The sequence below is a fragment of the Phocoena phocoena genome, chromosome 3 (genome assembly GCF_963924675.1).
Source record: "Phocoena phocoena chromosome 3, mPhoPho1.1, whole genome shotgun sequence".
Lineage (NCBI taxonomy): Eukaryota > Metazoa > Chordata > Mammalia > Artiodactyla > Phocoenidae > Phocoena > Phocoena phocoena.
This window is the reverse complement of record NC_089221.1, coordinates 110,616,918-110,633,306: the sequence shown is the minus strand read 5'-3', so window position 1 is coordinate 110,633,306 and position 16,389 is coordinate 110,616,918. Positions and strand designations below refer to the sequence as shown.

At 53.7% G+C, this 16,389-nt stretch overlaps 1 protein-coding gene across 3 annotated transcripts; it reads left to right on the top strand.

Annotated features, from left to right (window-relative positions):
• Nucleotides 1-7,184: 7,184 nt before the first annotated feature.
• IRF1 (interferon regulatory factor 1) lies at nt 7,185-14,348 on the top strand. Of its 3 annotated transcripts, XM_065875620.1 has the most exons (10): nt 7,185-7,439; nt 8,489-8,580; nt 9,859-9,958; nt 10,770-10,946; nt 11,064-11,113; nt 11,222-11,354; nt 11,549-11,671; nt 12,014-12,063; nt 12,919-13,054; nt 13,365-14,348. In XM_065875620.1, exons 2-10 carry the CDS (start codon nt 8,494-8,496, stop codon nt 13,475-13,477), a joined length of 969 nt encoding a protein of 322 aa, XP_065731692.1. In that variant the 5' UTR covers nt 7,185-7,439; nt 8,489-8,493; the 3' UTR covers nt 13,478-14,348. The 3 variants fall into 3 exon arrangements, with proteins under 3 accessions (XP_065731692.1, XP_065731693.1, XP_065731694.1); XM_065875621.1 differs by lacking the exons at nt 7,185-7,439; nt 11,549-11,671 and having other exon boundaries at nt 8,494-8,580; nt 13,365-13,477; XM_065875622.1 differs by lacking the exons at nt 7,185-7,439; nt 12,014-12,063; nt 12,919-13,054 and having other exon boundaries at nt 8,494-8,580; nt 13,365-13,477.
• Nucleotides 14,349-16,389: the final 2,041 nt, after the last annotated feature.

The following is a 16,389-nucleotide window of genomic DNA, read 5'->3' as shown; positions in this document are numbered from 1 at the left end:
GCCATGTTCTTCAGGCTGTAAGTAAGGAGATCCCTACGTAGGAGCTGAAAAGCAAGAATTTGGGAAATATGGGCTTGCAGGCAGCCCTGCTCACCTTAACAGCAGCTATTACTGTGGTCTGAAGAGGTCAGGGAGGGTAGGGTGCTGGACTTTGCCTCACCATCCCAAACTCCCAGCCTCCCTGGCTCAGATCCAGGCCCAACCCACAATTATCCCTGGCCTGAGCTGCAAGCCCTGGGGAGGGAAGGAAGTGGCCGACCCCACAGCCAGCATTCCTCTGTGATGACGCCAGTCTGCTCACTGCCCAACCACCCCATCTGGAGGGCAGTTCTCAGGGAGCCACAGGGGACTCCCTCCCAAAGAGGCTAAGGCCTCTCTTACAGAGGGGGGCCTCCTTTGGCTGGGGGAATCAGCATGACCTGACTGGGCTAGGGGTCAAGAAGAGATGGGCCCAGAGGTCCCCTGGGAGCAGGTCAGAAGGCCACAAGACCCACCCTAAACACCTCTAACTCACTCCATTTCTTCATTCATTCAATAAGCACTCACTGAGACCCTCCTTGTGTTAGCCCCATTCGAGGCCCGAAGGACCCAGCAGGCTGGACTAGGCAGGCAGGCCCGCATCTCAAGGGGCTCCAAGACAGGAGGAATCCTCCAACAAATAAAATACACAAAAAGGATAAGTTCAGCAATGGTAAGAGCTATGAAGACAATAAATCAGGATGTGACCGCGACAGCGAGTGGTACAATTGGGGACCTCAGCCATTGGAGGGTGGCCTCCACATTCCTCAGACACTTCTTCCTGCCCACAGTGCCCTCCTCCCATGCAAGTATAGCTCCCTCATCCGCACCCCACCACGCCCCCTTCTGAAGGAACGCCACCCGGGAGGGGGCTGGGGGCAGGTGCATTCAGGTGGGGCTTTTCCGAGGCCGGTTTTCCCCCGCTCCCGCTGGAACTTCCAGACGGCCACGGACCCGCGACACTGGACGCCCGCCCGTCGCCCTCCTCCTCCCCCATCCGCAGCCTGCGAACCTCTGCGCTCCCGGCTTGGTTCCCGGAAACTCCTCGATTTCCCTGTCGCCTCGGCGTTTGCAAGAAACCGAAACCCAGGCCCCGCCCCCCGCGCCGGCTGGGGGCTGAGGGACTGGGGTCTGGGGCCTGCGTGAGGGGCCGCATCCGAACTGGGCGGCCGGAGCGGCCCTTCCCCCACCGGCAGGGCCGAGGCGGAGGTGGGGAGCCCTCTGAGTGCCTGGGCTCGGCTCGGCGCCCACCCCCCGCGGGCATCGTCCCCAGCGGCCCAGCACCACCCGCGCCTCCCACAGGAAAGCTGCAAGTCTAACCCGATCGCTCTGGCTGCATCGGATGGCGGAGTGCCCAGCGAGGGAGGGGACGCAGTGCGGCCTCCCCTGCAGCAATGTAGAGGTGGGCGCCATTTCTGTGCGCCTACTGTGTGTCCGCCAAACCAGGGAAGGGGCGGAGGGGCATTTACAAAGAGCTCTGCACCCCGAGTGTGGCTAGCTTCATCTTGTGAGGGCGGGTACAGAGAAGTTTAGCAACTTGCCCGAGGTCACGAAGTCTGTAGCTGTAGAGCTAGCTGCAAACCTGTGGCCCGCAGCCAGAGGCTGGGCAGAGAAGGAGGAGGAAGTGCTCCGGCAGGCTGCCGGCAGGTGAGCCGCCTGGCACGGGCGGGGCACCAGCTGGGGAGGGGGAGGGGCGGTCCCAGGCAGCCACCCGGGCCGCAGGAGTGGAGGCTTTGCTTTCTCCCTCCCTCCCTCCCTTTCCAGGAAGCCGGCCAGCCCGGAGCCGGCTGCTCACCCCAGTTCACCCCCAGCCGGGGCCGAGCAGGAATGTGGAAGTTGGCCGGAAGGGCTTGGGCCCCCTCCCCTCCAAACACACACCCATCTCAAGCCCGGTCAGCGCGAGCGTGGGTCACCTGGCGGTGAAGGGGACTCGTGATCGGGACTCGATTACCCAGGTTTACGTAGGGGTGCTGCTGCCCCCATAAAGGCCAAGAAGCCTGCCAAGGACGCTGGCCGTGGTGCAAGACCCATTTGCGTGGGGCAGGAGGGTGCTGCTCCCATCCAGCCCCACTCCGGGTCGCGGCCGCCGGGCCTGGCCACAGAGCCTCAACCCCGCCTCGGGGCCCCTTGGGGCGGATGGAGGGCCGAGGCCTCTTTCCTCCCAACGCAGTGTTTATAAGAAATGAAACTGCACAGGGCATCAGCGGCAGCCCACACTGACACCCCGCTCCCCCACCGGGGTTCCGAACAGCCCAGAGCGCTGGAGCAATTCTCGGCCCACTCTTACATCGCAGGATCCCTAGTGCTTTCCCAGCCAGCTGCAGCCTCCCACTCTGCGTTTAGGATTCTTATAACAGCACAATGTTTATTCTGCTGTGTCATACACCATTTTTGCCGGAGCTGCGAGAGGGGAGGGGCTAGTCTCGTGCCCTAGCACATCCCCAGGGCCAAACCTGTAGTTGACCCAGAGCAGGAATGCCATTCATATTTGTTGAATGAATTAAGAAACGACTTTCTTTATCTATAATTAGGCTCCTTTCAGCCAGGGTGATGACGCCTAGATTCTATCTTCAAGCTTTTTTTGCTTTCAGATTATTTTATGCCTGACTTTGTGTTCTGCACTTGATAGTTTAGGACTGCCTGCCTCCCAGGTTGCTGTGAAAATAGAGGATGGCTGGGAGGGACTTTTAGCATCTAAGAGAGCCCTCCCTCTGGACCTGGGAGGTGGAACGCCTGCTGGCGTTCATCTGCTTTGGGGACTGTGGCCTCTTCTCTGGGTAGCAGGAGCCACAGGGGCCCAGGGCTGCCCTAGTCTCAAAACCCTAGTTAAAACCTTGCTGGGTGCTGTACTTCAGGACTAACTGGAACCCACCCAGGGGGTGAACACTGTGTTCTGAGACCCTGAGAGAGGGGGCTAGGGACATGATTTGTTCCACCGAGGAAGGTTTCCATAAAGGTGATCTTGCCCCCAGCAGCCTGATTCTGCCAGCCCAGAAAACCCCAGAGCCTAATACAGAGAAACTGCAATAAATTTACCCTCATTGAGTGATAGTATAGAGGTGAGGTATCCTTTGAGTGAGACCCTGCTCCAGAGCTAACCCCCAGCTAACTCCAGCTGCAGTGTGAGGGACCCTCTCAGGTCTCTTGCAGAAAAATGCAGACTTTGGGACTTCCCTGGTGGTCCAGTGGTTAAGACTCTGCACTTCCACTGCAGGGGGCACAGTTCGATCCCTGGTCAAGGAACTAAGATCCCGCATGCTGTGTGGCATGCCCAAAAAAAAAAAAAAAGCAGCAGACTTTGTTCCCCAGAAGGTCACCACCCAGAAGGTGATAAGTGGAGAAAAGAACACGTGAAAGTTAAGGGTTAGGGGGTTTTGAGGAGGGGAAGGATTTCTGGTTGGCTGCTTTGGAGGTGCTTCATAGAAGATCAGGCATTTGCTCCGGGCCTTAAAACAGAGACTGAAATTGAAATACGGCGGGGGGAATGAGAGGGGGAGAACTAAGACTGAGAGAGCAAGGGGGAATGGCAGGTGAGGTGAGTGTTGCTAAGTATCCTAGGAAGTCAGGGATGAGGAGCAAATGGAAGAAGCAAAGACAGGGGAAAAACACAAAGTGTGTTCAGAGAATGGAAATACAGTGAAAGGTTCATGCTTTACTGTGAACACATGTCCTTTGACTAACATTTTACAGTTTAGAAAGGAGTTTGATAGTCTATCTAATTTCATCTTTGTAACAATTAGGACAGATGTGCAGAGAGTACCTCTATTTTACAGAAGAGAAAACTGAGACCCAGAGAGGGACAGTAACGTGCCTAAGGTCACACAGCAAATGGCAAAGCACAAGAACACAGTTTTCAGACTCAAATCCCGTGTTCTCTTTCCACCGCATGAGACTCCTAGACTCTCTTTCCACCGCCCTGTAGTTACTGCCAAGGGTAGGGGAGTTGTGGGAAAGAAGGTTGGGATGGGACCCTTGGGACCAGAGTTAGCAGTGAATTGAATGTGGGGCTAAGGAGTCTGAGGGAACCACAAGGCTCCTGTGTGGACCTGAATGCTAGGGAGATCATCAAAGTTAGGGAGATAAACCTAGTGCAGAGGTGCCTGGAGGGGCAGGCCTGACAGGGAGGGAGTCTTAAGGGGAGGCTGTGGCAACAATAGTCTGAACCTGAAGTGTGAAAGCAGGACTTGATTCAGGCAAGGACGACCAGAAGACCAGGTGAGGCAAAGAGGGGAGGAGGATGGCAAAGACTTCACCAGAGAGGGAGCTGGAATTAGGAAGAGAGAAAGCTGCTGGGTCAGTGTGGAAGGGGGAGGTCAAAAGTTCTGCTTGCTTGTGTGTGAATCTGTGGATAAGGTTGTAGGGGAACACCCAGAAGGCAGCCAGAGTTTGGGTTTGGAGGTCACCTGCCCAGAGGGGATGACTGGAATTACAGAAGATGAGTATTTTGAGTCAGAGAGGGGAAAGGGCCAGCCCTGAATTACTAAGAGAAACCTGAAAAGAACAAGATATATTCTGTCCAGCTTCCCAAGGAATGTGTGATACATCTTAGAATGGGATTCATCAAGAACAGTTACAATAAAAATTTGAGATACTTAAACAGGGGTTAGCTTTATTTCACTGATTTGGAGTATAGCACCCCCAATCATCATAAGCAGATTCTTATAGACTTCAAGATTACATAAGAATCCCTAAAGTTAAAAGTAAAAAAAAAAAAAAAAAGCAAAGAACACTTCAAAAATGTAAATGACAATTTCACTGGTAAATACTAACACTGGGGAATTTCTCCTTAGCAAAAAATTATGATGTGCGTAAAGATTTAGCTACACAGTGCTGTTTGTATTATGAAAAAATGGAAATAACCTAAATGTCCTACAATAGGGGATTAATTGGGTAAATTTTTATTTATCCTTATGATAGAATAATATGTACCCATTACAAATGATATTGCAGAAGTACATTTCATGACACAGAAAGATGCACATTATAGATATATATACAGATGGTTATGAACTAAAATAAAGTTCTTGTTTTAAAGCACTTTTTACACTCTCTTGATGCCTTCACAGGGTCAATTCCTCAGACCACATGAAATGCAAACTTCATTTCCCTAATCTCACTCTGAATTCTCCAGTGGCTATGTCAGGTTCTTAGGGGTAGGACAAGCACCCAGTTGATGCACAGAGAACAGACTTGGCAACTCAGGAGCCACTTGTTTTCTACTCTTCTTGCTCAGAAGGTCTTGGTTTCTGTAGTGCATTCCCACTCCCTTCTGTCACTTAAAGCACCCCAACCCTCCTCCCCCCTTCCAGGGCCTCAGCACCTTCCATTTTGCTTAACACCCAGCTGGGCTCATTCCTCACAGTTCTCCTGCCTTTCTGCCTCTCCTGGCTCCTGCACCCATCAGTATCTGGGAGACAGCTCTGACCCATCCCTGTTGGTTTCCTGGGAACCAAGCTTGGTCTTAGTCACAGCATCAGATTCTGGTGCACCATTATTGGATCGACCCATCCATTTCCTCTGTGGGAAGGAAGCTCTAGTGTGACTGACAGGTGGAATGCTACATCAATGTGTCTGTTGATAGCCTGCAACATTGCAACTGGGTGCCACTATGGAGGGAGAGCTGGGGTGACAGGAGTGACACAACCAACCCGGCCTGGAAGAGTGATTTACCTCTGAATCAGCAGCTTGATGGGGTTGAAGGAAGAAACCTGCTGTGCCAGAGTTCTAGATAGAAAAATGAACACTCAGCCCAGCGTCTAGAAGTACAAGTAGGTCAAGGTCTAGTTGTAAGCCCAAGAGTTAAATAGCTTCCATTCCCAAGGGGCCTGGGACCTGGGCTCCCCACTCCTTTGGCTAGACCCAAGACCTTGGTCAGACCTAAGCAATTCCCCCATGTTGCCCAGAATGTCTCTGGGCCAAGCTCTGAGGGCCCAGAGATGACACTAATGCTGCCACCGAGGGGCTCCCATGCAAGGGCCACAGGAGACTGTGGAGGTGGCCTAAGGCAAGAGTGCTAGGAGGAGCCAAGGTTAGCTCACACCCACCTCAACTCAGCAGTCCTGGCTTCTCTGAAACCCTTCTCCCTTTGTGGGGCAGTCCCTAGGGTGTAGAAGGAGAAGCAGAAGGGGCCTCTCCCTGGTCACTATTAGACTCTGGGCAGGGACCTCGCAAACCACGCATCATCTGCTGTCCAAGTAGGGCAAGATGCTTTACAGACATCATCTCTCTGTCACTGTAAACCAGCAAGGTAGGGCTATCGTTATTTTGTAGTTGAGGAAACAGGTCCCTAGTCCATTGGCAGGCTGCGCTAGCAGCGGCCAAGCTGGGATTTCCTCTTGTCCTGGCAGCCCCAAGCAGGGAAGGCTTTCCTTTACTTCTCCAGAGAAGGTGAATGACCTGGAGGTGGGTCATCCCTCAAAAAGGGGGCAGTTTGAGAGTCAAAATCCTCCCTTCTTCTTTTTTTTTTTTTTTTTTGCGGTACGCGGGCCTCTCACTGTTGTGGCCTCTCCCGTTGCGAAGTACAGGCTCCGGACGCGCAGGCTCAACGGCCATGGCTCACGGGCCCAACCGCTCCGCGGCATGTGGGATCTTCCCGCACCGGGGCACGAACCCGTGTCCCCTGCATCGGCAGGCGGACTCTCAACCACTGCGCCACCAGGGAAGCCCAACCCTCCATTCTAGACACCCCATTAACGGGCTTGAGGAAGCAGGTTGGTTTTCCGGGGATTCAGTCCTGGCGTCCACTCTGAAGAAAGCGCAGGTGCCCGGGTGACCCCCTCACCGGGGCTGGGGAGATAGGTGTCCCCATCCCCAGGAAAGGAAGGCAAGGAGATGGACAGAGGAGCTAGCAGGCTGGGGGAGTGCGGAGTGAGGTGAGTAACTATGGGCCAGGGGCGTTTGACTTTCCAGGACAGCTTTCTCCTGGTCGAGCTGGTATGGGGGTGGAGTGGGAGCCGGCGGGGCGGGCCCGCGTTCGCCCCGGGGCGGCGGCGCCAGGCCGGAGGGGGTGGGGAGGGGCAGCCGCCCTGTACTTCCCCTTCGCCGCTAGCGCTACAACAGCCTGATTTCCCCGAAATGATGAGGCGGCGCTGGCCAATGGGCGCCCTCGCGGCTCTTTAGGAGGCGGGGCCCGGCCTGGGCTGGGGGAATCCCGCTAAGTGTTTAGATTTCTCGCCGGCGCCGCTACCCCGGCAGAGCGCGCCACTCCTTCGTCGAGGCAGGACGTGCGCCCTAGCCGGGCGGAGCAGAGGCCAGCGGGAGCCGAGCCAAGCCGAGGCCAGCCGTGCCCAGCGGCTCCGCGACCCAGGCATCCTCTGCCTTCTTCCCGCTCCCACCAAGAATCGCGCTCCCCGCGCCCGCTTAGCAGCCCTCGCCGCGCCGGGACCCTCGGGCGCCGCCGCTGAAAAGCGCTTGAAGCCGAGGTGAGCCCGCCTTCGACGCAAGGGGCACCGGTGGCGTCGAACAAAAGCGTGTGGGGCATCAGGAAGTGGGGGACGAAAACCCCAGCCAGGAGAGTGGCGGGCTCGCGGCGTGGCCTGGGCCCCCGCGCGGACTCGGGAAGGCGCTGAAGGAGCGGCAAGCAGCTGCGCGGGGAGGGCGGGCCGCGGCGTGGACCGCCCACCCGGCCGAGGTTGCCCGACCCCGGCCGCTGCCGCAGCTCTGTGTGCGCGAAGCCGCTGGCGGCCTCTGGGTGGCCCTGTGTGTTGGTTGCGCGCATCCACGAGCAGTGCGTGGGACTCGAGTGTATGTCGGCGCGTGGGCGCCCTTTGCTCCCGGCGCCGGCTTTCGGCGGTCCCAGCTCGCGCCCAGGCCCCAGGTTTCAGGCTGTCTATGCAGGTGGCGGGGCCTGGGGCTTGCTGCCCTGGATGGTTGGAGGACCTCCCGGGACCGCGGGAAGAGGCGCCACAGGTGTTCCTTGGGCCACTTCGCCCGAGGAGGGGAACCAGGCCGGAAGGGTTGGCGTCCGGGCCTCTACACTGTGACTGTCAGGGAGGCGTAGAATAGATTTGGGCGGGGGGGGGGGGGTGGTGTCCAGGATGTAGGGTGACTGCTTGTCCATTAGGGAAGGTGCACATCTAGGGGCAACAACTCAAGCAGGAAAATCTCTTGGCATCAAGAAAAGAAGCCCCTTGCTTCCCAAAGGATTTGAATTTTGGGAGAAAAGTTCTGGTATTTAGATATCTCTGTGTTTTGTCTCTTTTCCTGAACATAAATCTTGAAACACACATGCATGCCTGTCTCCTCCCAAGACTGCCTAGGAGGGGGTGAGGGAAGAAGCATTTTGCTCAAGATGCTGAAAAGATTTGGAGGGCGGTTTTATTCCAGAGAAAGCCCCCTTCCCCATGATTGTAGTACTTGGTATCTGGACGAGGGTAGGGGAGGGTAATTGAATGACCTGGGGTGGGGCAGGGTAGTGCCTAGGGGCTGCTCAACAGACTCCAAACAGGAGCCTTCTGTCTTCTCTTTACAGCCAACATGCCCATCACTCGGATGCGCATGAGACCCTGGCTAGAGATGCAGATTAATTCCAACCAAATCCCAGGGCTGATCTGGATTAATAAAGTGAGTGTTACTCTTTGGGTTTTTCTGCCACTATTTTAACCCATGTTCTTTAGGGGACCAAAGCTTCAGGTGCAGCTCAAAAAGGGAAGTGATAGGGAGCAGGCAGATGTATTTCCTAGTGGATCCTGCAGGGAGTGTACAAGACCCAGCCAGGGCCCCACTGGCTGACTTCTGCCTGCCTCCCTGGGCATCCACCTGAAGGCACTGACAGTTTTCCAGCAGCAGGATTCTCCCAGCATCTGCAGGGCCAAAGTTCTGGTCTCTCCTGAGGGAGACCTCTACAAGCACACACAACATTCTAGAGGGCTCCAGTCAGACAGATAGGAGACAGAAAAGTGGGCACTGCTGGTAGGAAGGTGACTGGCTCAGCAGGTGACCCAAGAATTAACCTTGCACCAGTTGTCCAGACCCAAGAGGCCTCTTGCTGGTGGTGCACAAAGGACAACATAGACCCTGCAGACTTAGCAGTAATAATAGTATTTATAATAACAACTAATGCTTACTGTACACTTACTATGAGTGAGCATGGCACGTTATGTTACTTACATTGTGTCATTTAATCCTCAGCATAGCCCTGTGAGGTAGATTCTATTAATATCTCCATTTTCAGATAAGGAAACTGAGGCACTGAGAAGTAGATGATGAGATCACACAAAAAGGGATAAAGTCAAGATGTGAACCTGAGCAGTCTGACTCAAAAATCCATACTGTTAACCACCAGTAATGATAACAGTGAGACCTTAGCTTTTATATTTGTTACTGTGTTTTTTTCATTTCACGGAAGAGAAAACAGTGAGGGACAAAGAGGTATAGTGACAATGCCAGGGTCACACAGGTAGTCATCATCCAAGTCTGGCCCTGGGCTCCCACAGGTATATGGCCAGGACCCCCTGTGTAGGAGCCAGTGGTCGCAGTTGTCCTGAGCAGCCCCATCTAATGAACTGACTTCTCACTTCCATGTTGGTGCTGACAAGTCTGAGAGAAGCATCCCAGGGTACTCTGTATGGGTCCTAGCACATCTGTAATAGGCAGAAGGAGATCTTTGCTGAGCTGATGATGCCCTAGCTCACCAGAACCCAGAGCCCCTTCTGAAAGATCTAGTGATGGAGTAGCCTGTTTAATCCATTCTCAGGATGGGTCAACCCAAGCCAGATGTCAGGGTGAAAAGGGGAAGTCAGCCTTTTCCCAGATCTGGGGGGCTGGGCAGATTCAGGCCAAAAGCCTGTGGTCTCTGAGCTGACACTGTCTTACATGTATGTGTGCTTGTGTGCTGTATAGGAGAAGATGATCTTCCAGATCCCATGGAAGCACGCTGCCAAGCATGGCTGGGACATCAATAAGGATGCCTGTCTGTTTCGGAGCTGGGCCATTCACACAGGTGTGTGCCCTGGACTCCAGCTTTAAGAGGGGCAGGGAGGAGATAAGGGGAGGCACTTCTCTTAACACAGAGGCTCTTCACTGGGGTCTCTGAGCTCCCTGAGATGTTGTACAGAATTCGGGGGTGGGCAGGGAGCAGACCTGTGTTTTTGGGGAGAGGGTTCATCATTTCAGCACGTTCACAAAGGAATTTATGAAGCCAAAATCTTAGAAAGTGTGGCTTCTTCATGGAGTTTGTGGCTAGATTAAAGTTCTCCCTGGCAAAAGCAGTTGTGAGCACGGACACTGAAAGAGATCCAGGCCTTCCTTTTTCTTGATGTTGACCAATAGTCCTGGGTCCAAGGCTCCTCTGGTTGGCAGCCTCTTTTTTATCCTTCAGGGATGGGGCTCTTGGCCCATCTCGGACCAGTCAGCCCACCTATCAGTAAATATTCTTTGATGCCTACTCTGTGTCCATTCCCATGTTTGGAACTATCAGGTAAGCCCCAGTCCCTGCCGTCTGGCTGCTGACAGCCAAAGGGAGACTGGGCATGATCTGTGACAAAGATAGCACTTTGGGGCTTGGGCTCTCTAGTGCTTCTGGCTAGGCCCTTTGCTGAGGCTTGCTGGATGTATTTGAGCCAAGTCTGGGCATTTGAGAAGCCCAGGGCCTGCACAAGTGTCACCCAGGAATACCTGCTGGTTTGACCATTGTGGATCTCTGACAGCATGAGAGCTCAGGGGTACTCTTGTCTTTCTCCTCCCAAGCCAGGGCACAGCTGAGGATCCCCACCTATAGTCCTGATGATACTCTTCACTTTCCTGCCCACTAGGCCGATACAAAGTAGGGGAAAAGGAGCCGGATCCCAAGACATGGAAGGCCAACTTTCGCTGTGCCATGAACTCCCTGCCAGATATCGAGGAGGTGAAGGACCAGAGCAGGAACAAGGGCAGTTCAGCTGTGCGGGTGTACCGGATGCTCCCACCCCTCACCAAGAACCAGAGGAAAGGTATCCAAGGGCTCTGGGTCCTAGGAAAGCCCTCAGGGAGAGAGGGAAGGAGGAAGGAAGTCAGCTGGGGCTGGCATGCCTGCCTGTACCAAGGTTGACAGCCTATCTGCCCCACAGAGAGAAAGTCCAAGTCCAGCCGAGATGCTAAGAGCAAGGCCAAGAAAAAGGTGAGTATGATCCTAAGCAGCTAGCCTTTGGTCACCTGAGAGTCAAGGGTGGGCAGTAGAAGGAGTACCCCAGCAAGCCTGGGCCTAAGCTTCTTTCTCCTTCTACAGTCATGTGGGGAATCCAGCCCCGATACCTTCTCTGATGGACTCAGCAGCTCCACCCTGCCTGATGACCACAGCAGCTACACAACTCAGGGCTACATGGGGCAGGACTTGGACGTTGAACGGGCCCTTACTCCAGGTAAGGTGGGCCGGGTCTGGCAGGGGACCACATAGGTTGGTGGGATGGCTCTTTCTCTTGGGTCTAGGGGGCACCATGCTTGTAGATGGTGACCTGTTGGAGCAGGCTGTGCGTTTGGGGGGGGGGGGGTGCTGGGTGTCCTGGCAAACTAAGAAAGCACACAGCTCTGACCCTCAGTTTCTGTTGTCCTGAAGCACTGTCACCGTGTGCCGTCAGTAGCACCCTCCCCGACTGGCGCATTCCAGTGGAAATTGTGCCAGACAGCACCAGTGACCTGTACAACTTTCAGGTGTCGCCCATGCCCTCCACCTCTGAAGGTTCGTGCCTCCGGGGCCTGGCCTGCCTGCCTGACTGTTGGGATCCAAAGAGGGGTTTCCTGAGGGAGTAAAGATGGTCAGAACTCCACCCGGCACTGAGCTGACTGGTGGGCTGGAGAGAAGAGGGAAGAGGTGGGAAGAGGTGTGGCTTCAGGGTTCAAGAGGCTGAGTCACAAGGACAGTGTTCTGTTCTGGAATCTTCATGGAAGGCAGATATCCACTGGGAGGCCAGCGTGTGTGTGCGCATGTGTGAAGGGGTAGGGGGACTTGGTGGGGCTGGCACTGCAGGGTGAGCCTGGCTGACTGACCTCAGCCAACCTCTCTGCTGTTCCCCATCCACAGCTGCAACAGATGAGGATGAGGAAGGGAAATTAACTGAGGACATCATGAAGGTAAAGCCCCTTCCTTCCTTCTTCAGTGCTCTTTTGAGGTGGCTACTTCTCAGTGAGGGGAGAGAACCAGTGAGAGCTTCCAAGTTGGAGGGTAGGCAGTTGCTGCTGTGACCTGTCTGCTTGCACGGTCCTACAAGTGTCACATCCGTGTGGCTGGGGACCACTGACCTCTTTGGCTGGTGGGAAAGACACTGTGTAAGTGGGGGCAGGAGGGAGGCTGGGTTTCTGACATGCTGTCCTAGGGCCTCAGATAGCTCTGAGTCAGCCACCATCAGTGCCGGGTCCCTGTCCCGTGTCCTCCGCCCTAACATGCCCCAGTCCTGTTAGTTTGGGAAATGCACATCAGGTTTCAGTAATCAGCCTTTGGGATCTGTAATATGATGGCTTTTCTTTTTTTAAGCAAATTATTCTCCAGGGTTTTTTCTGCTTCAGTTTTTAAAATAAATGTTAAAAAGTTTTTGAAGTAGCTGTACCCAGGCTCTGTTCCATCAGCACAGAAAATGGAGACATGGGCATAGTTCCTTATCTCTACCTGAAATTTCTAGGCATCTTTTCTTGACTTAATATGTGAACCATTGCTTTAAGCCACACTCCCGGTTGGTATGTCCTTACCCAGTTGAGAGGGAAGTCTTGGAGATTCTATGCCAGAAGGTAGATGTGGGAGTGTCAGCCCAGGGCAGACCCTCACCTCCCAGGCCCCTATCCTAACTGCACTCCACGTCTATATCCATTTGAGAATGTGAAAAGGGCCAAGGATGTGATCCTGGCTGGCAAGTGCTGGCTCATTGAAGGCAGGACCAGAGGGTGAGTCTGTACTGGAAGTGAGCCGATGGCTTCTTATTTATCTGTCCCCAGCTCTTGGAACAGTCAGGGTGGCAGCAGACAAGCGTGGATGGGAAGGGGTACCTGCTCAATGAACCTGGGGCCCAGCCCACCTCTGTCTATGGAGACTTCAGCTGCAAAGAGGAGCCAGAAGTTGACAGCCCTGGGGGTAAGAAGACCCTGGATCCATATGGTTTCTCGAAGAAGGGAAAACCAAGTAGCGGGTGGGGAAGGCTTAGGGGCAGGGCCAGAGAGCAGCAGGGGTAAAGCATCCTTATTAAATTCATCTGGGTACAGACAGCTTGCAAATTGGCTGCTCCTTCCAGGCCCTCAGGTTTGCCTAAGATTGAGGTTGCCATGGGGCGGACAGCAGAGGCTGCTGTATCTGTGGCCTTCACGGATAGGGCTGGAGGGTGGGGGGGAGAACACACCTGCTTCCCCACCCCCAATCCTCACACAACCTTCTTCACATCTTCTAGGGTATATTGGGCTGATATCTTCAGATCTGAAGAACATGGACACCAGCTGGCTGGACAGCCTGCTGCCCCCAGTCAGGCTGCCCTCCATCCAGGCCATTCCTTGTGCACCATAGGTGGGCCCCTGGCCCCCTTTTACTTCTCTAGGCAAGCAGGACCTGGCATCATGGCGGCTGTGGTGCAGAGAAGCAGGAATCCTGTGTGGCCCCTTGATACGATAAAGTGTAACCCCACTGCTGACCAGGGATGGGGCTTTCCTCCTTGGGACAGTGGCCTCTGGGGGTCCAGCAGGCCAGGGTCTGGGCTTATCTTGTGGGGTAAAGCTGGCCCTGCCTCCTGGGAAGATGGCGTTCTGAGACTGGTGTGTCAGGTGGAGGTCTCAGACAGGAGTCAGCCTCCAGCTTTTCCTTCTGAGCCCAGCTGCCTGGAGAGGGTCTTGCTGTCACTGAGCTGGCCCAAGGGAACAGACCAGTGACCTCAGAAAGCACAGCACCAACTCCAGGGCTGGCTCTGCACTAAGAGACAATTGCACTAAGTGAATCCTGTTCCCAAAGAACCACCTCCCTTCCTAGCTGAGCCCTGGGGACTGTTCCAAAGCCAGTGAAATGTGAAGGAAGAATGGGGTCCTGTGGGGACAGTGCCCCCTCTGCCTCAGAGGAGCTCTGCCCTGCTCCCTGCTTAGGCTGGGGGGATTGTGAAAAAACCTGGCACTTTTTCTTGTGGACCTTGCCACATTTCTGATCAGAGGTGTACACTAACGCTTCCCCCAAGCTCTTGGCCTTTGCGTTTATTTATACTGTGCCTTGCTCTGCACCCACCTGCCCCCTCAGGCAGGCCCCAGCAGCCCCCAGCAGGCCCAGGGAGGCAAGTGTGAGTGTGACTTTTAAAATTGGAAACATCATTGACCACTAAGTCATGTGTGACCACACATGTACATGTGTGTAAATATGTACATTTGTCTTTTTATAAAATGTTAATTGTTTATAAGTGGTGTGGCCTTTTACTTAGACATAAATTATAGATGATTTTACTTTTTGTAGACACATTCTGATGGACTCATTGTTGGCATCCTGCCTGAGCTTGCCTTTGGGGTGAGCGGTGATGTGCACCTATTGTGAAATCCTTTCAATTATGTTCATGGAGAAGGTGGCAGGAGAAGGGACAGTCATGGCACAGGCATATGCTCATGTAAATAGAGTCACTTGCCCATGGCTTTATAGCCAGAGCTATGAGTTGAACTTGGGCTCCTGGGGCCTGGGGAATGTTAGGTTTTGAGTTCTTCTGAGGAATGTGCCGTAGACTCGAATGTCCTGCTAAATTCAAATGCAGGTGTACTCAGGTGCTACTCCAAAAAGTTAACAGTTGGCACAGCATGATCACTGGCAATCAGAACAGACACCAGCCCCCAAAAGGTTCCCGCGACCTACTGTGCCGCCAAGCAGTACTTGCTGTCCATTTGCTGCAGTGACAGGAATGTTCTCTCTCTGCAGTGTTCACTGCAGTAGGCAGCGGCATACCTACATGTGCTAACCGAACACTTGAAATGTGGCCAGTGCAATGGAGGAACTGGATTTTTTAATTTTTTTTTTTTTTTTTTTTGTCTGCGCCACGAGGTATGCGGGATCTTAAGTCTCCTGATCAGGAATGGAACCTGTGCCCCCCTGCAGTGGGAGTGTGGAGTCCTAACCACTGGACCACCAGGGAAGTCCCTGGAATTTTATTTATTAAAATTTTAAAAGCCATATGTGGCCAGTGGCTACCATATTGGACGGTACACGTCGATATTGGATTGGGAGCAGATTTGAGGGGGAGGGCCTGGGGTGGTTGGAGGACACTGGGGACAGGGGCTTGAGGCTAATTTACCTGACTGTTCAAAAGTATTTTACTATTTTGACAGCCAATAATAACTGGTGCTGAATACCAGCCTGCAGTGTGCTGTGAAACAGCTCCATGCACAAATGTGTTTGTTAGGAAAACTGTGGCTGACCTTACATGAAGCAGGCTTCCTTCTTCCACATCTTTTCAGGGTTCTGGCTGGGCTAATAGAGATTCACAGCATCTCTGTGAAGGGATATCTTTGATCAGAACCGTGTTTCTGAAAACCACAGTTGGGAATCACTGATATATTGGCAATGAAGGGTCTCAGATAAGAACCAAGTCACAGTGTCTGAGAGGCAGAGATCTGGAAGTAGGCTTTTCTCATTTCCCTCCACAGTCTGGCCCTGGGGCTAAACAGCACCCAAAGCAGTAGGCAGGCTGGCCAAGGGGAGCTAGCAGGCATCACTAGCATCGTCTAGGGAATGAGGCCATGGCAGTGAAGGGGTCACTCAGGGAAACCAAGCCGTGTGGACACATCTTCCATATTCTTGGTCCCAGAAACCCCCTTGTAGGGCCTAGCCATCTGGAAGGAGTGTGGGAGAGAGGCTGAGTGAGAAAATAATGAAAAAAGTGGAAAATGGGCAAAGTTCAGTCAGACTTTCTCTGCAAAGCTTGGGAAGTATTGTTCCCTGAATGGCAGGTGGCCCTCCTGCTGGGTAGACATTCTGTTTGTGGATACCTGGATAGACCAGTCTCAAGCACTGTCCATCAGAAGATCCACCTGGATTTTTCAAGAGTTAGCATCATCTGAGGGCCAAAGGGGAGGGGATAAGATGACTATTCCCAGCTCTTGCAGGGCCCCACCCTTACTGAGGAAAATAGGATGGGGAGGCTAGCCTCCTATGGCTTCTAACTGGGGGCTTGGCAAGGTCTTCTAGTGCATGGCTTTTCCAGCTAAGGATGGTTGGGAGTGGTGTGAAGCCAGGTAGAGTAGACCCAGGAGGGGTGGGGAGGAAGGGATGCAGCCCAGAGCAAACAGCGGGGACTGCTTCTGACTTCTCTCGTCCTTTGACGTATTCCCTGACAGAGTAGGCAGTGGATATGTTGAAGTCCCAGGCAGGTGTGGAAATCTCTCAAGTTCTAATATGCAAAGTTCATCACTTGTAAGTTACCAAAATGGGAGAGGAATTCCATCAGTGAGGTCCTAATC